This window comes from Natrix helvetica (assembly GCF_964273705.1).
Source record: "Natrix helvetica genome assembly, chromosome: 4".
NCBI lineage: Eukaryota > Metazoa > Chordata > Lepidosauria > Squamata > Natricidae > Natrix > Natrix helvetica.
The window spans coordinates 164371327-164388447 of NC_138550.1; the positions used below are offsets into that span (position 1 = coordinate 164371327).

The 17121-nt window shown below is 41.4% G+C and overlaps 1 protein-coding gene across 2 annotated transcripts in view; it reads right to left on the reverse strand.

Moving 5' to 3' along the window:
* The window catches only part of COL22A1 (collagen type XXII alpha 1 chain), a 238177-nt gene that overhangs the window by 99734 nt on the left and 121322 nt on the right, over nucleotides 1–17121 (reverse strand). For both annotated transcript variants that reach the window (XM_081951041.1, XM_081951042.1), the window contains 6 exons: nucleotides 16287–16316; nucleotides 13361–13414; nucleotides 11753–11806; nucleotides 5182–5235; nucleotides 2863–2898; nucleotides 1780–1824 (listed from right to left, as the gene is read on the reverse strand). In XM_081951041.1, coding sequence (XP_081807167.1) covers nucleotides 1780–1824; nucleotides 2863–2898; nucleotides 5182–5235; nucleotides 11753–11806; nucleotides 13361–13414; nucleotides 16287–16316 — 273 coding nt within the window. The remainder of the gene's footprint in view (nucleotides 1–1779; nucleotides 1825–2862; nucleotides 2899–5181; nucleotides 5236–11752; nucleotides 11807–13360; nucleotides 13415–16286; nucleotides 16317–17121) is intronic.

A 17121-nucleotide genomic window follows, 5' to 3' on the forward strand; every position in this document is an offset into this window, starting at 1 on the left:
TTGGAAACATGAAAATAGTTTGAAATAGTTATTGAAGTTCAGCAAAAAGTGTAGAAACTTAGGATTGACATAACATACAAATTGCTACACCTTGCTTTATTGAATAAGCCACAAGGGCTGTATTTTTTTATTTCATGAAGGCAGTAATCCCCAATCTTGTGGACTTTTTTAAAATTAAGGGCCAGTACGCTCCAACAGCTTCATAAATGATCTAGATGGGACGAGAGAAAGGAGCACATCAGATTTCCAAGTGACAGCAAGTCAGGGGTGGGATTCAGCAGGTTCAGACCAGTTCAGGCAAATCGGATGCTAATTTTACATCTGGTTCGCAGAATCGATAGTTGCAAGGACTGGCTGGCCCCGCCCACCCCACCCTGCCCCTGCATTTGGCCTGTTTTGGATGCCAGTTAAGTTCAGGGCCCACGTGGAGGCTTTGGGAGGGCAAAAACTGGGCCTCCCACAAATTCTGAAAGTCCAGAAACAGGCTCGTTTCTGGCCTCTGGAGGCAAAGGAGGGTGAAAACTCCCCACCCCCTGCTGCGGTGCAGGAGACTGAGTAGACCACACCCACCATGGCCATGTCCACCCAGCCACTGGGCAGAGAACCAGTTGCTAAAGGGTTTGAATCCTACCTCTGCAGCAAGTTATGGGGAATTGTTAACACACTGGAAGATAGACTGAAATTTCTGAAGGATCTTTACAGACTTGAGAATCGATCCCTAGCCAAGAAGATGCAATTCAGCAGTGAGAAAAGTAAGGTCTTGCACTTTTCCTGCACTTAGGCAGGAAAAACCCAATGCACAAATACAGAATAGGCAGGACCTGGCTCAATAGTTGTAACTGTGAGAGGGAGCTTGGAGTAATAGTGGGCAACCACTTAAGTATGAACCAGCAGTGTGCTGCAGCTGCCAAAAAGGCCAGCACAGTCCTAGACTGCATCAGTAAAATGGATAGCACCAAGATCACAAGGTGATAAAATTGCTTTATATTGCACTACTGAGGGCCACACTTGGAATATTTCTCCAATTCTGGTCACCATGTTAGAAGAATGATGGGACCCTAGAAAGAGTACAACAAAGATGTTATGGGGTCTGGAAGCTAAATTGTACAATGAACAATTAAGGGTACTAAGTATGTTTAGCCTAACAAAGGGAATAATTAAGGGGTGATATGATGATAGCTGTTTTCTAGTGCTTGAAGACCTGTCACAGAGAAGAGAGGACTGGCTTATTCTCCAAACCATTTGAAGGTAGAACCAGAAGTATTATTATTTATTATTTAATTTATTTATTTCTTAGCGCTTATAGACCGCCCCCTCTCCCGAAAGGGACTCGGGGCGGTGTACAGTTCATATCAAAATACATCATAAATAACTATAAAATTTAAACAATTAAAATTATTAAGTGGATAGATACATAAATAAGAGGAGGATAAAAAGATATACAGAAGTAATGGCTAAAAGCTTGTTAACGAGTGATCCAACTGGGAACTAAGGAGAAATTTCCTGACGGGGAGAACAATTAATCGGTGAAATTAATCAGAGTCATAAGTAAGGATTGGCAGCATATGGGCTGATGCTAGCAAATGATAATTGGACTAACCATTATCTTTGATTGTTACTCTTTTAAAATTATCTTAAGATAATTTAAAAGAGTAACCATCCAAGATAAAGTCAGATAATGGTTATCTTGACTTTGGAAGAGGCTGTTTGCTTATTTTAGCTGTGTATTCAACCAAATTCACACGTATTGACATTGAAGATTCTATGACATGAACTCACTGGTGGCCCACTGTCACCATTTCTGCCAGTTTCTCCTGGTTTGCCCTAGGATAAGAGAAAATAAAACACAGTAAAACAGATTATAATATAATATAATGAGGTTTCCCTGGTGTTCTCTGCTACCCATTTTCAGACAGGTCACAACAAAAACTCCTCTGGGTTCTGTTCTACTTGGTTTTGGGGATGCCTTCAAGTCAGTCTCGAATCCTGGCGACTGCCTGGAAAAGTCCCTGCAGTTTTTTTGGGCAAGATTTCAGGAGTGTCTTGTCATTGCCTGTTTCCTAGGGCTGAGAGGGAGTAACTGGCCAAGATTATCCAGCTGGCTTTGTGCCAAAGGCAGAACTAGTACTCATAGTCTTGTAGTTTGGGGCCTTACCCATTCTACCAAATTGACTGTCCCTATGGCGTAATGCTTATTTTTAGATTATTTACTGAGTTAGATCTGCATTGTCCTCTTCCCAGCCCTGCCCTTTTTTTTTCATAAATATAGGAAGAATTTTATTTCCATACCTTCCTTTATCTGACTTCTCCTTTAGTATATGTGTTGGTATTCAGCCAGTTCTGACCGGTTCTGATGAACCGGTAGCGGAAATTTTGAGTAGTTTGGAGAACTGGCAAATACCACCTCTGGCTGGCCCCGCCCCATCTATTCACTGCCTCCCAAGTCCCAGCTGATTGGAATCACAGCTGATCAGCTGGGTCTTCTTCTGTTGCCCTACACAGGAGCTGGAAAGCAGGTTAGTGGGGTGGGGAGGGAATGGGGATTTTACACTATCCTTCCCCTGGAGTTGGCTAGAAATGGAGATTTTACAGTATCCTTGCCCTGGAGTGGGGAGCGAATGGGGATTACTATCCTTCCCCTGCCATGCCTACCAGGCCACTGGCACCAAGCCAAGCCACCCCCACAGAACCTGTAGTAAAAAAAATTGAATCCCACCACTGGTGTTGACCATGGTCAAGCAGATTGCACCCACAGAGAGAGATCTCCTACCAAAGGTCACCTCTGAATCTCAGATAAAGAGTGCTATCTAACATTGCTAACTTTCCTGTTTTTATATTAAATATATATATATTTTTCCTTACGGGAGATCCAGCAAGTCCAGGAGGTCCTGGGGAACCCTGCAAATAATGTAGAAGACAAATACATTACATTGTAAGCTGCCCAACGTCATTGATTGAGATACGCTGCTATAGATATTGAATAAATGAGTAGATAAATTACATGAAATCGATCAATATGTTTTTTATCACCAGCATTGTTTGTAACTTTCACTGCTTGCAGAGACACCCACTCGCTACCCGCTAGAAGTAGAATCTCTCTGTGTACAAAATAGAGCATTTCCACAAAGACTACTTTTCCTACCACTATAGTTGTATAACGCAGTTTGCCCAAAAGGCAGTTTGACTGATGGGAGAACTAAAAAGTATAAAAATTATACGTTAAATATATAAGTTAAAAATGAGTTTTCATTGCTTTATTCAATGTAAACACCCTTTTTTCCTGCCAATGAATGGCACTTGAGTGACATCTGCCTTGCCAGAAAAATGATAAGGGATCTAAATAAAATGAATACACAGTATTCTTCTTCTGCAAATTGTTAAAGACACAGTTCACTCTGTGTTTGTTGTATTCACAAGAAATAAGTGATTAGTATATAGAAATATTTCTCGTACTCCCCCAATCCATGTGTGCTCTTCTTGTTCATTCAAGAAGGTATAGGGCAGTGTTGGCAAACCTTTTTGGTACCGAGTGCTGAAACGGGAGTGAGCATGTGCACATGGGAATGTTGGAAACTGGAAGAACAGTTCCCTGGTGCACACATGTTTCTGGTTTTCAGTGCATGCATGCGTGCCAATCACCTGGGCTTCCAGTTTCTGGTGCGCATGCATACACAAATCCAGTTGGCTGGCGCACATATGCACACTGGAAACTGGAAGCCCAACTTCCATGCGCACCAGGGAGCTGCTCTTCAATTTTCCGGTGCTCCCGCATGTGTGAAGACCAGCTGGTGCGCTGGAACTCAGAAAGGTGATGGCTGGCATGCTCAGAGAGATGTCTCTGCTGCCACTTCTGGCACACATGCCATAGGTTCACCGTCATGGGTATAGGGTCTCTGTCAGACCTTCCTCAGTTTGAACCTGCTTGAGCATAGGGTTGGATTAGAAGACCTCTGAGGTCCCTTCCAACTCTGTTATTCTGTTAAGAAATAACTTTGAACTTCTTGCCTGGTTCCAGTCTCCTTTAAAAAAAATATTGCTATTTGATTTTTTTTTTCCTTTCCTTCTGCTCCTCTCTCCACAAACAACTCAATTTACCAGAAGTTTTATAGTAATTGAAAAATGTCTAGCCAACCTAAAAGAGAAACTGAGTTAGGAAAAGGTCAATCTACTCTTAACATGGGAAAAGGTAGAGCTTTTATAAGATTTGTTCTCTGTTGTTTGGGTTCGTGTCACATTTCAAACTGTAATGAGAAAATGTCATGGTGGGTGTTCCATTGGCTTCTCATTCTTGTTCTTTTTCCAGTAACTAACATGGAATAAAAAAAATGTAATACAAAATAAAAGTCCAAAGAGCAAGAATGTGCTCCTTTTGCACAGTGATCACAAAAGAAGTCATGATTTTTTAAAAAATAAAAAATAAAGTGAATAATTCATTGAAAGTAGTTCATGCTACATAACATATTGTAGGTTTTGAGCCTTCTCCAGGAAAATTCAGACAGTAAATTCTCAAAGCCTGGGATTTGTGTTTTGATCTTCTTTAAAACATCACTTACACAAGGGGCACTCTGTGAGTAGACCAATTGCACTTCAAAGGGCAATTCAAAGTGTGTTAAACTATTTAATTTTAGTAGCTGGATTGTGCAGTGAGCCAGAACACACAGTTGTGGTTGATTGATTGGTGACTTTTAGCTCCTGCGTGAGGCAATCTGTGCTGCAATTGGTTGATGTGGGTGTGAAAGGGCCGTTTCCTTTTTTTCCCACCTTTTTCTTCTTTATCCTCCATGTGTGATTTACCTCATGATGCTCCTGCTTGCCTGACTATCTAGTTTGCTGTATATATTGATGTAAAATAAATTTATTTATTTAAAAAAAAACCTGCAAGTACATGTCAGCATCTATGACTTCATTTGGACACCGGCTGTGCAATTCCTTGACAAAGTGTAAACAAATGGCTTAGGGAACTTTGCCTGAGGGTCAAGAACCAGATGGATTTTGTAAATGTAGCCATGGAAGGCTTTGCAAATAAACCAAGCTCTGTAAATAAAACAGCACAAAAGCGAAAGTTCAAGTTTCCACACTAGAAAACAGCTTCTTGATCTTACACAACATAAGCATTATAAGCTTGATTTTTCAGCACCTTGGACAGAGATCAGAGTGGTAACCCGCTTCAGTCTTACTTACAGGAGGTCCAGACAATCCATCAACTCCAGCAAGGCCTACTTCTCCTTTCTTGCCCTAAGAAGAGAGAATTAAAAGTTATGAACCACATCATGCAAAGAAACAGGTTGAACTGATCATCCGACCGATTCATTACGAGTCATAAACTAAAATTTAGATGTTAAGTAAAATAATTCCTTGGATTCTCAAGGGGTCTTCTTAATTTTTACAGTATCTGTTTTAAACAGAGTTATAGTCCTTGATTTTGATAGGATCAGAGCACTACAACATGCTTCATGGGGAGCTTTCCGTAAAAAAAGGTATCCAGATATTTAAACTGGGCCAAAATGCTGCAACCATATTGGACAAGACCAGGGTCACCAATCTTTCGGACCTCAGGGACCATTAAATTCATAAGTTTAAATCCTGTGGACTACTAATATGATCTGCCTACTGACCGGCTGGGTGGGCGTGGCAAGGTGGGCATGTGACTTGGTTGGTTGTGGCCCACTCGATGTCACTCACATTGAAGGTTGCCTCACCAGCCTCTACTCACCCCCTCCCCTCCCAGCCACTCCTCGCTTGCCCGCCTGGGCTCCTTAGGGCCCCAACAGGAAGCAGTTGCTGGAACTAAGAAACCACCATGAGAAAGAGTAAGCAAAACAGCTGGTTCAGTTCCAATTGCATCTGACTGAGAAGGAGGCTCAGCAGAAGCACCTCACTGAGGACTACAAACATAAGTTTTCCAAACAGAGGGAAGACCTGGAAGAGTGCAAGGCCAGGTGCCATCGCCTGGAGGCTTAGCGGGCTGAGATGGTCAGCCAGTTCCAGACCATGATGCAGTCCCACTGGAACGAGGCCCTCCGGCTCTTTGCCACCAGCGACGCTTCCCTCCAGCCTTCGCCCAAAACTCAGCACCAGGAAGCTGAAGCAGACCCAAAGTTGGAATTTCTCCCCACCTGCAACACACACAAAAAGAGCCCGAGGGGGGAGACTCTCTGCAACAACACAAACGTTCATTGCACGTATCTGGCCCAGGGACCGTAGTTTGAGGACCTCTGATTTACTGCAATATAAAAAAATGCAAATATTTTTTCTGTGGACCATCAAAATTTTCTCACGGACCACCAGTTGGTGACCGCTGGACTACAAGACCTCCAAGTCTCCTTTGAACTCTTATTATTCTGTTACATGAAGAATCAGGAAATGAATTGTCTACTTCTGGCCAAGAAGAGTTGTTGATGCTATGTTACAACCTGAGTAGAATTTAATTATCAGCCAGTGTGATTAGATTTTTGGCATAATTATCACATTGGAATACCACCATCTGTGTGGTTTCCACACTGTGCTCAAGGCATTTGTGTGTGTGTGTGTGTGTGCAAAATACAATTCAAATGAACAACAGGAGTAAATGAGAAATATATATATGCTGGTTTTGTTGTATTCGGGTCTTTTCCTGTGTAAAATTGAGATTGTCTTTGCAACGTTTCAGCAAGATCTCACTCGCCATCTTCAGGCTGTGGTCTTTGGCTTAAGTGACTTTAAGCCAAAGACCACAGCCTGAAGATGGCGAGTGAGATGTCGCTGAAACGTTGCAAACACAGTCTCAATTTTACACAGGAAAAGACCCGAATACAACAAAGCCAGCATACCTACACCCGTGAAAATCTACGAAAACACACGTTCCTTTCATTGCAAGCAGGGCTGTTAAACAGGTCTTCTTTGGAAAATGAAGGAGCTAAAAAAAATAAACCTGTAATTCAATATAGATTTACAGCACACCAGGGAAATTTTAGTCTCACTTCTATATGAGAATTTATTATCCCAGAGTCCATTACATTATTTTTTATGGGTTACCTGGTACAATTTTCATTACTACAGGAGAATGGAATCATGCCAGAAAAAATATGAATTCCCATTCTGCAGCCCAGAAATTAGCATTAAAAAAAAATGACCCAGAGAGAAATGAATAGAGGAGATGAAAGAGGAAAAGATGGTTCAAATTTAAATTCAACCAAACAAGTATTCTAACAGATAAAACTTTAATTGAGCCAGATATTTAATTCCAAGATAATACAAAGAATTTGGGAATGAGTTTTCAAATCTCACCAACCCCACAGACGTTATCTGGGTTTTGTTTTTGTTTTTTTGTCAATTTTGGAGACACAACCATGTGTCTATTTCCTGCTAAACCAGCTTGGGGCACCATTCCCACACCCTGCTTTCCTCTTCTCTACATAGTTAACAGAAAGCTTCTTAAGGTAAGGTAAAGGTTCCCCTTGAACATATGTGCTAGTCATTCCCGACTCTAGGGGGGTGCTCATCTCCGTTTCAAAGCCAAAGAGCCAGCACTGTCCGAAGACATCTCCATGGTCATGTGGCTGGCATGACTGAATGGCAAAGGCTCACAGAAAACCGTTACCTTCTCACCAAAGGTGGTTTCTATTTTTCTACTTGCATTTTTTATGTGCTTTCGAGCTGCTAGATTGACAGAATCTGGGACAAGTAACGGGAACTCACTCCGTTATGTGGCGCTAGGGATTCGAACCACCAAACTGCCAACCTTTCTGATTGACAAGCTCAGTGTCTTAGCCACTTCCTGCTAAACCAGCATAGGGCACCATTTCCCCCCCCCCCCTGCTTTCTTCGTTTCTACTGAGTTAAGAAAAAGCTTCTTAGATCGTACTCTTAATTGTAATGGTGTTTAACAAAAATAATTCTTTCCATATTTCAACATCACCTAAGGATAGTCCCAAAGCTGTTTTCCCAAAAGGCAACTGGACTTTCCTTGGGTTTTTTTCCGTGAAAACATTTCACTTCTCATCCAAAAAGCTTCTTCAGTTCTAATTGAATGGGGGGGGGGGGGAATAGAATGATTTACATACTTTGCAGTCATTGGTGGTCCCAAGAACATTCCACGCCCATTTGCACTCTGATTCAGGTGACGTGAAGATACAGATAACCCACCCCAAGCAGGATCAAACGTGGATCTTTAGCAATGAAAAAAAATATCCCAAATTTTCTTTGTATAGATAGATAGATAGATAGATAGATAGATAGATAGATAGATAGATAGATAGATAGAGATAGAGACAGAGACAGAGACATATAGATATATAGATATATAGATATAGATATATAGATATATAGATATATAGATATATAGATATATAGATATATAGATATATAGATATATAGATATATAGATATATAGATATATAGATATATAGATATATAGATATATAGATATATAGATATATAGATATATAGATATATAGATATAGGTAAAGTACAAAAAAAGAAAGAAAAAGTTTTGAAGGAGTTGAACTTATGGTGCCTAGAATTTAAGAGGTATAAGTGCTCATGAAAATTATGTGTTGCTCACTAGTACCTTAATCATCCATGAATGTGTCTATAACTCTTCTATAACGTGGCTGCTCTTACAATAAGTGTTCAAAAATGTCCAGAAAACTAACAACAGGAGCATAATGAGATTTCTTATTAGGCTATGCCGGTGGTTGATGATTAACCTTTTCTGGATCTAGTGCCCGAAGCATGTGCACATTGTACCCCAAAATACAATGCCCCCATGCATGCACCCATCTGCCCACACATGCGCCCCAATCCTGCATGTGCCTCATCCCAGGGCATGTATGCACATCCCGCATTCGCCCTGCCCCCGTACATGTGAGTGCCTGTGCATGCACCTGTGCCCCACACATGTGCCCCTGCATACGTGCCTCACCCCCACATGCGCCTTACCATCCCTGCATGTGTGCACATCCCAGGCATGTGTGGCAGATACCCAAAGAGCAGCTGGCCAGTGGAAGGCGCACATGGAGCTGAGCTGAGGGCACTGATAATGTGCCCACAGAGAGGGCACTGAATGCCACCTCTAGCACACGTGCTATAGGTTTTCCATCACTGGGCTATCCTCTATTGCAGTGATGGTGAACCTTTTCGGCATCAAGTGCCCAAACCGGAATGTGTGGCCAGTTTTAGCCATTTTTCAGGCCTTTTTCAGACTGTTTTTCAGCGCCCTCGAAGACCAGCTGTCTGGAGCGTGCATGTCTGTTTTTTGGCCATTTCCCGGGCTGTTTTCAGGCCATTTTGTGGCGCTCTGGCACCCATGAAGACCAGCTGGCTGGCATGCTAGAAACCAGAAGAGCAGCTGGTGACGGTGCATGTACCCACAGAGAAGGCTCTGCATGCCGCCTCTGGCACGTGGGCCATAGGTTTGCCATCATGGTTCTATTGCTTACGTTGTGTACTCTCAAAATACATTTTATAGAGAAGCAAGCAACCTGCTTGGTGCATAAATATGCTGCCTATCTCCCTGGTGATCTATAGTATATCCCACCTCCAGGTATTGTAAACACACAAACACATTTGTCAGCATGGCAGCAAATGCCTCTTCTGCTTTACCACTATATCCCTAATAATGCTCACATAATGATTTGCAGTGTGGAGGTCATTCTAAACTCTCATCACATTCACCCTCCTCTTTCTGTATTGATCAGCAAAGAGCCCAGAGGTTGGCCCTGAGGCAGCACCGGAATGCAAGGACACATTCTCAGAATTGGCAACTGACATCGGGGATTTTCTGCTACATCCCAGGAACACAGAAGCTATCTCAGGGGTTGCCACAAAGAAGAGTGAATCAAACTATTCTCCAAAGCACTTCAGGGTAGAACAAGAAGCAATGGGTGGAAACAAATCAAGGAGAGAAGCAACTTAGAACTGAGGAGGAATTTCCTGACAGTGAGAACAATTAACCAGTGGAACAGAAGTTGCCTCCAGAAGTTGTGAATGCCCCAACCCTGGAAGTCTTTAAGAAGATGTTAGATAGCCATTTGTCTGAAATGGTATAGGGTTCCCTGCCTAGGCAGGGGGTGGACTAGAACACCACCAAGGTCCCTTCCAACTCTGCTATTGTATTGTATTGTCTTAGAAAACATGGAGAGAAGAGGAAAAGGAACCGTTTCTACTGGCAGTCTAAAGCAGGATGCAAAGCTGTACCATAAAATTTACATGGTTGCACAATGTGGGAAGCCACACATGGCTTTTAATGTCTGTGGAGAGTCTTGATTTTTCCAGGCCGTGCATGTCCCAAAGGTGCTTTTTCCAAAAGGCAACCAGGCTTTGTTTTTCCTTGAAGACAATTCACTTCTCATCCAAGAAGCTTCTTCATTTCTGATGGAATGGTGAAAAGTGGAAAGGTTTATATTCCACTGGTTATTAGACTTCTTTCTGAGAGTCGTTGAGGCCCCGTGGTGGTTTATCTGTGTCCCCCCATCTCTCAACAGAGGGGGAGGAATATATCACCACCTGTCTCCACAATCCTTTCAGCAGTGCCAAGAAGGCTCCACACTCATTTGCACTACTCAGGTGACCCTGAGGGCACATATAAACCCCCAAGTAGCCTCAGCGACTCTCTAAAAGGATGCAAATGACCAGATGACTGCAAGGAATATACATTCTTTCATCCTCTACCATTCAGTCAGAGAACTGAAGAAGTGAATGCCCCAACATTGGAAGTCTTTAAGAAGATGCTGGATAGCCATTTGTCTGAAACAGTATAGGCTTTCCTGCCTAGGGAGGGGGTTGGACTAGAAGACCTCCAAGGTCCCCTCCAACTCTGCTATTGTATTGTATTGAATTGTATTGCAAGTTTCTTGGATGGGGAGTGGCAAGTGATTTTGAAGGTACCGTATTTTTCGGAGCATAAGACGCTCCGGCGTGTAAGATGTACATTGGTTTTTTGGGAAGAAAATAAGGGGGGGGGATTCTGCCTCTGCCTACCAGCATCCATTGGTATTCAACTGCCTAGTGTCCTTACAAAACAGCCTGGTCAGCTTCAGCACATTAGCCTGATTCAACAGGAACAGCTGATGGGCGGGTGGATTGGTCTCTCAGAATAACCCCAATCAGCTGTTACCAGAGGTGAATTTTAGCCACAGGTTTGGTGGACGTGAGTGCATGAGCGAGTGCTCACTTCACTCACATGCGCCTCGTTGGGGCTCAAACGCAGCATCAAAAAATGCAGCTGAACTTTGCAGGGCACTCGGCTGATTTCAGCAGGCGCAGGGCGGAACTGTTTTGACAAGGCGGCAACAGTTGCAGTCTGCCTTTTCCCCCCCCCCTGCGCCTTGTCTTTTAAGCCTCCATTTCAGACCCGTTCAAGGCTGCGTGGATCACCAAAGCACATTGCCACCGATCTCTGACAGCAATCAGTGCAGAGGCCGAAAATGCGATGCGCTGAGGCCAAAAACGCAAGAAATGGAGGAGGGGGATCTGTGGCAATCCTCGCAGACTGGAACAGGTCTAAAATGTGACACACAGAGGCCGAAGGGTGGAGGGCAGTGGGTGGGTGGGGCTACATTCGGTATATAAGATGCAGCCACTTTTTCACCCTCTTTTAGGAGGGGGAGTGTGTCTTATACTCCAAAAAACACAGAAATTTTCTAAGCTCAAAGCAAGAGAAGGGGAAAAAAAAGACTGGTAGCATTTTTATCTTCTGCAACAAAGTCGAGAACTCTAGTAGGAAGCAGAGGTTTTTAGATGGAAGCATCTAAAAAGAAGAAGGATTGCTCACCCGTAGACCTGGTAGACCTGGAGATCCCATCTTGCCTTCTGGTCCAGGTGATCCCTGAAAACAAGATATATTTTCTTCCTTTACATTGCAGACAGGTCCATTGATATTAAATAGTTTCTATTTGGGGGGACGATGTCATAGAAAAAAAAAATAGCTATCCCCTATAATATGAACCAAAGCAATGGAGATCCAAAACAACCCCCCTCAAATAGTGAGAGCCAAACTGAGCACTTTGCTAATAGAGTAACAAAGATTTACATAGGACAGGGGTGTCCAAACTTGGGAACTTTAAGACTTGTGGACTTCAACTCCCAGAATTCCCCAGCCAGCTGGCTGGGGAATTCTGGGAGTTGAAGTCCACAAGTCTTAAAGTTCCCAAGTTTGGACACCCCTGACTTAGGAGATAGAAAAGGTGCATCAAGAGTGATGGGTAATTAATTTATTTTATTTTATTTATTACATTTGTGTGCTGCCCGTCTCATTTAGAGGCAGCTTACAAATATTAAAACCTGGTAGATATTAAAACAATAAATAAGAACAATAGCAATAATTTACAGTTCACGATGGAGGGAATGGAGCACAAAATACACAGAGGAGGCGAAGTCTTATCCGATAGGCACTTCCAGAACGGTGCTCCCCTATTGGGACTACAACTATATAATGAAACTAGCTGGATACCCATGCTTCGCTATGAAACCATGTGATCAGGCCAGCCCACAGGCCGGATGAGTCATGCTCTAGCCACGCCCATATAAGGCAACTGGCAGTTGGAACAGAGTTCCTGTCAGGTGGGGAGGGGGAGTAGAACGTCTAACTCCTTAGCACCGACGTGTGTTAATATAATACTGTATAAGGAATACCGATGATCTGATGGTCATTTTGGAAAATCCTTTCTTAGTGAGTACCTAGAAGCCAAGAGGAACATATGTGCCAAATTTCAAGTTTGTAGGATTTATGGTTCTGGAGATTTCGTGATGAGTGAGTTGTACTTGGCTTTTATATACATAGATTATATATAAAACATATAATCATTATAGCTATATATAATAATCATTATAGCTATATAATTATCATTATAATTCATTACAGCTATATAATGAAATTATACAAACAAGAAAAGCAATGCCAGATCACCGAAATAGGCACCTACCTTCTTTCAACTAAGTTATACTATTGATCTGTTAAACCTGTATGGTGTACTATAGTGATTCCCTTCAATCTTTAAGAGAAGTATTTCTCAAATTATCACTGCATTATTTCCTGACTTCAGAAGGAAACATAGTCTAGTTTCAAGTGATGTTTAATGTACTCTATTATTGTATACAGTAATGTCGGAGATGACCAGTCCCAAGCCAAAGGGAGGGGTCAAGTGGGCCATCCATTTGGAGTCCCCTCACGCCCACAAAAGATTTAAGTCCAGCCCTCCTTGAATTCCATTGACTTCTTTATCACCAATTTTGCCTTGACCATTAGTAGGTCAGATTCTTGTAGAGAGCTAGCATTGAATAAACTTGCACTCATCTGAACTACCTTGGTTCCTGGTTCCTTGCACCTGGCAAGTAGGTCATTCAGATTACAAACAATTCATTCAGAAATAAAATTACTTACTGAAGAACCCGGAGTTCCTGGAGGCCCCATAGGTCCCCGTGGGCCAGGAGCTCCCTATAAACAAATTTCAAAGTTAAAATAGGAACTATGGAGTTTTGCTTTACATTCAGACTCTCCTGATGGGATGAGTCCTGGGGTCTGAGGTTTATAATATTCACTTTTCATCATCCTCTAAGAAGAATCATTCTTTTTTTACACCTCAAGTCTATCACAAGTTAAAACAACAACAATAGCATTGAAGGAAAGTGTAGCATAATATTATCTGAAATGACTGGCATTTTTTAAACAGGCTTTTTTAATATATTGATCAGATGGATCTAAACTGCACAAGAGGCATTTGTGTCAAATACTTGGTTGTCTTTTTACATGTGTTCCTTTTTACCTCTATTAAGAGTTCATTGTTTTCTGGTGATTGACATGTTTTAAGAGATAATGTTGGAGAGATTAGTAAAGCATTGATTTTTCCCAAATTTCAACCTGTTGTTGTTGTTAGTAGCGAAGTCATGTCTGACCCATTGCGATCCCACGAGGACGTTCCTCCAGGCCTTCCTGTCCTCTACCATCCTCTGGAGTCCATTTAAGCTCACGCCTACTACTACTGGTTACTCCATCCAGTCATCTCATCCCTTTCTTCTTTTGCCCTCGATCGTTCCCAGCATGAGACTCTTCTCCAGTGAGTCCTTCTTCCTTCTCATTAGGTGACCAAAGTATTTGAGTTTCCTCTTCAGGATCTGGTCTTCTAAAGATCAGTCAGGGTCGATCTCCTCTAGGAGTCACCGGTTGGATGGCCTTCTGGTGCTGGCCTTCTCCAGCACCAGAGTTCAAAGGCCTCCATTCTTTGGCACTCAATCTTTCTTATGGTCCACAGCCATACATTGCGATTGGGAAAACCATAGCCTTGACTATACACACTTTTGTTGGCAGGATGATGTCTCTGCTTTTTTCAACCTACTTCAACCTATTTTTCTGTACAATACTTTCTAAAATGTGTACATTCTTAAGATAGATTCAAGTAGGTAAATTCATTCTTTCAATGTTGTACATTATTTCATTTTCTTTTTAACAGAGTTTGAGTCTCAAAATATATTAGCTTATTTTGCTGAGAGGAGCATGCAAAGCCTTTTTTCTCCACGACTGAAAACCTGTGAAGCTGTGCCACTGAGAAATGGTCAAAAATCATCCTTTTGGTTTCTTTGGCTGAAGGTGGGTTTAAATGTAAACCTCTCTGGTGTCAATTCAATTTATCTTATCTAATAGACCACACAATGTATTTCTGTATAATAATTCTCAGAGTGCAACTTTTAGCATTAAAACTGTAGTTGTTGTACTGTACAGGTATACATGTATGGAGGTAAGCATGCATGTGCACAAGAAATATGTGAAGGGATAAATTTAAAATCTGAAAAAAATAAAATAAAACCCATTAGAGCCTAAATTTCACTTCAGTATACACTATCTGCTGTTCCTTTACCTTGTCCTAGTGAAAAGATAAAGAATAATTCATTTGGATGAATTGGATGAACAATTAAATTGGAACTGGGTATGTCTAGTTTAATGAAAAGAAGCTCTAGGGGAGACACGATAGCAGTGTTCCAATATCTCAGAGGTTGCCACAAAGAAGAGGGAGTCAAACTATTCTCCAAGGCACCTGAGGGTAGAACAAGAAGCAATGGGTGGAAACTAATCAAGGAGAGAAGCAACTTAGAACTGAGGAGAAACTTCTTGACAGTTAGAACAATTAATCAGTGGAACAAAAGTTGCATCCAGAAGTTGTGAATGCCCCAACACTGGAAGTCTTTAAGAAGATGTTGGATAGCTATTTGTCTGAAATGGTATAGGGTTTCCTCCCTAGGCAGGGGGTTGGACAAGAAGACCTCCAAGGTCCCTTCCAACTCTGCTATTGTATTGTATTGTATTGTATTGTATTGTATTATTGTAATTCAGTGGTGGTTGAGTGTAACCTGGAAATAAATACTATTATGAGGAAAATAATTTTCCATCCACAGTCATCCAGCAGGTCAAAAAAATGAGATGGTGGCTATGACTATACTGTATAATCTTGCATTTGACACATATAAAAGGGGCTGAGGTCTTATCTCATGGCCAAAGCAGTCTTCTTGACTAGGTTTTGATACCACCTTCAGGCCTGCCATATTTATTGCTGTGGGAAAATGGAAGGGGAGATTATATGGAGGACGGGAGATAGATAGATAGATAGATAGATAGATATAGATATAGATATAGATATAGATATAGATATAGATATAGATATAGATATAGATATAGATATAGATATAGATATAGATATAGATATAGATATAGATATAGATATAGATATAGATATAGATATAGATATAGATATAGATATAGATATAGATATAGATATAGATATAGATATAGATATAGATATAGATATAGATATAGATATAGATATATATATATATATATATATATATATATATATATATATATATATATATATATATAGTCATAATAACATTCCTTTCTCAGAGAGTGAAGGACATCTTGCCCTGTACCTGGTGTGACTGGGAGGCATCTCCAGTTTTGGACGGTGCCTGATTGGGCCCATGTGATGGACATGTGGGTACTGGGCAGGGTCTTGAACTTTCATTTGGGTGGGGAAAAACCTGGAAGCTTTCAGATTCGGGTTTTCCCAGATGTGCCAATGTGACATCTCTAATAACATGGAACTTTGAGGAACTTCAAGCCTCGGAGTCTTCTTTCGTTGGGGGGTGTTACTTGGAACCCTGACAGCTCTTTTATTAGATCAGTTTTTCATGACTTAAAAATGAAGAAATAGAAGTATCATTTCTGAACACAGAGAGAGAATGAGTTTAGGTAACCTTGAAAATATTCTAACCTGTGCATGTATCACCTGCACTTAAAAAAAAATAGGAGCACTTACTTGTTCTCCTTTCAAGCCTTCGACTGGTACCTGAAAGAAAAAAAAAGATTATCTATTTAAAAAAAGAAGGGAAAAAGAAACCTGATTTTTGTTTGGTAGCAAAGAGGTATATAAGGACTATATTTAAGGTCCATATATGAGGATACTGTTTCTTTGGGAGGGAGTGAATGGAGGGAAGAAAGAGAGAGTCCTATAAAGCACACTAATGTATACCACACATATTAGTGAAACACTTAACGATTCAGTATCTCAACAATTATGGGAGTAGTCCCTTGGAAATTACATTTGAGAAACTCTTCCTATCTGGCTTGGCACCAGCAATAATCAAATAATAAGAATGAACTTATATCAGGGGTGAAATGCTACCGGTTTGGGCTGGTTCGCCCGAACCATTAGTAAAAAATGCTATTGTTGACCTGAACCAGTAGTAAAAAAAAATCCATTAAAAAGTAAAAAAAAAAAAAGTTCTGTCAATCAGCTGTGCGATAATCAGCTGTGCCTGATTGTCTGTGAGGTTCCAGCTTGTTGCAGGATCCATTTTGTGTCAAGTCCAGCTGCTTTTGCCATGTATGTGAGTCAGTTGTGCAGCTTTTGTGTTATTTTTGTGTAAAGTGTGATAGTTGGTCTTTGAGCTCTCTGTGACTCTGTGAGGTTCCTGCTTGTTGCAGGAGCCATTTTGGGTGAAGTCCAGCTGCTTTTATAGTGTGTGTGTGTGTGTGTGTGTGTGTGTGTGTGAGAGAGAGAGAGAGAGAGAGAGAGCTGTGCAGCCATGCCCACCTGGTCACATGACCACCAAGCCATGCCCACCAACTGAACCGGTAGGGAAAATTTTTGA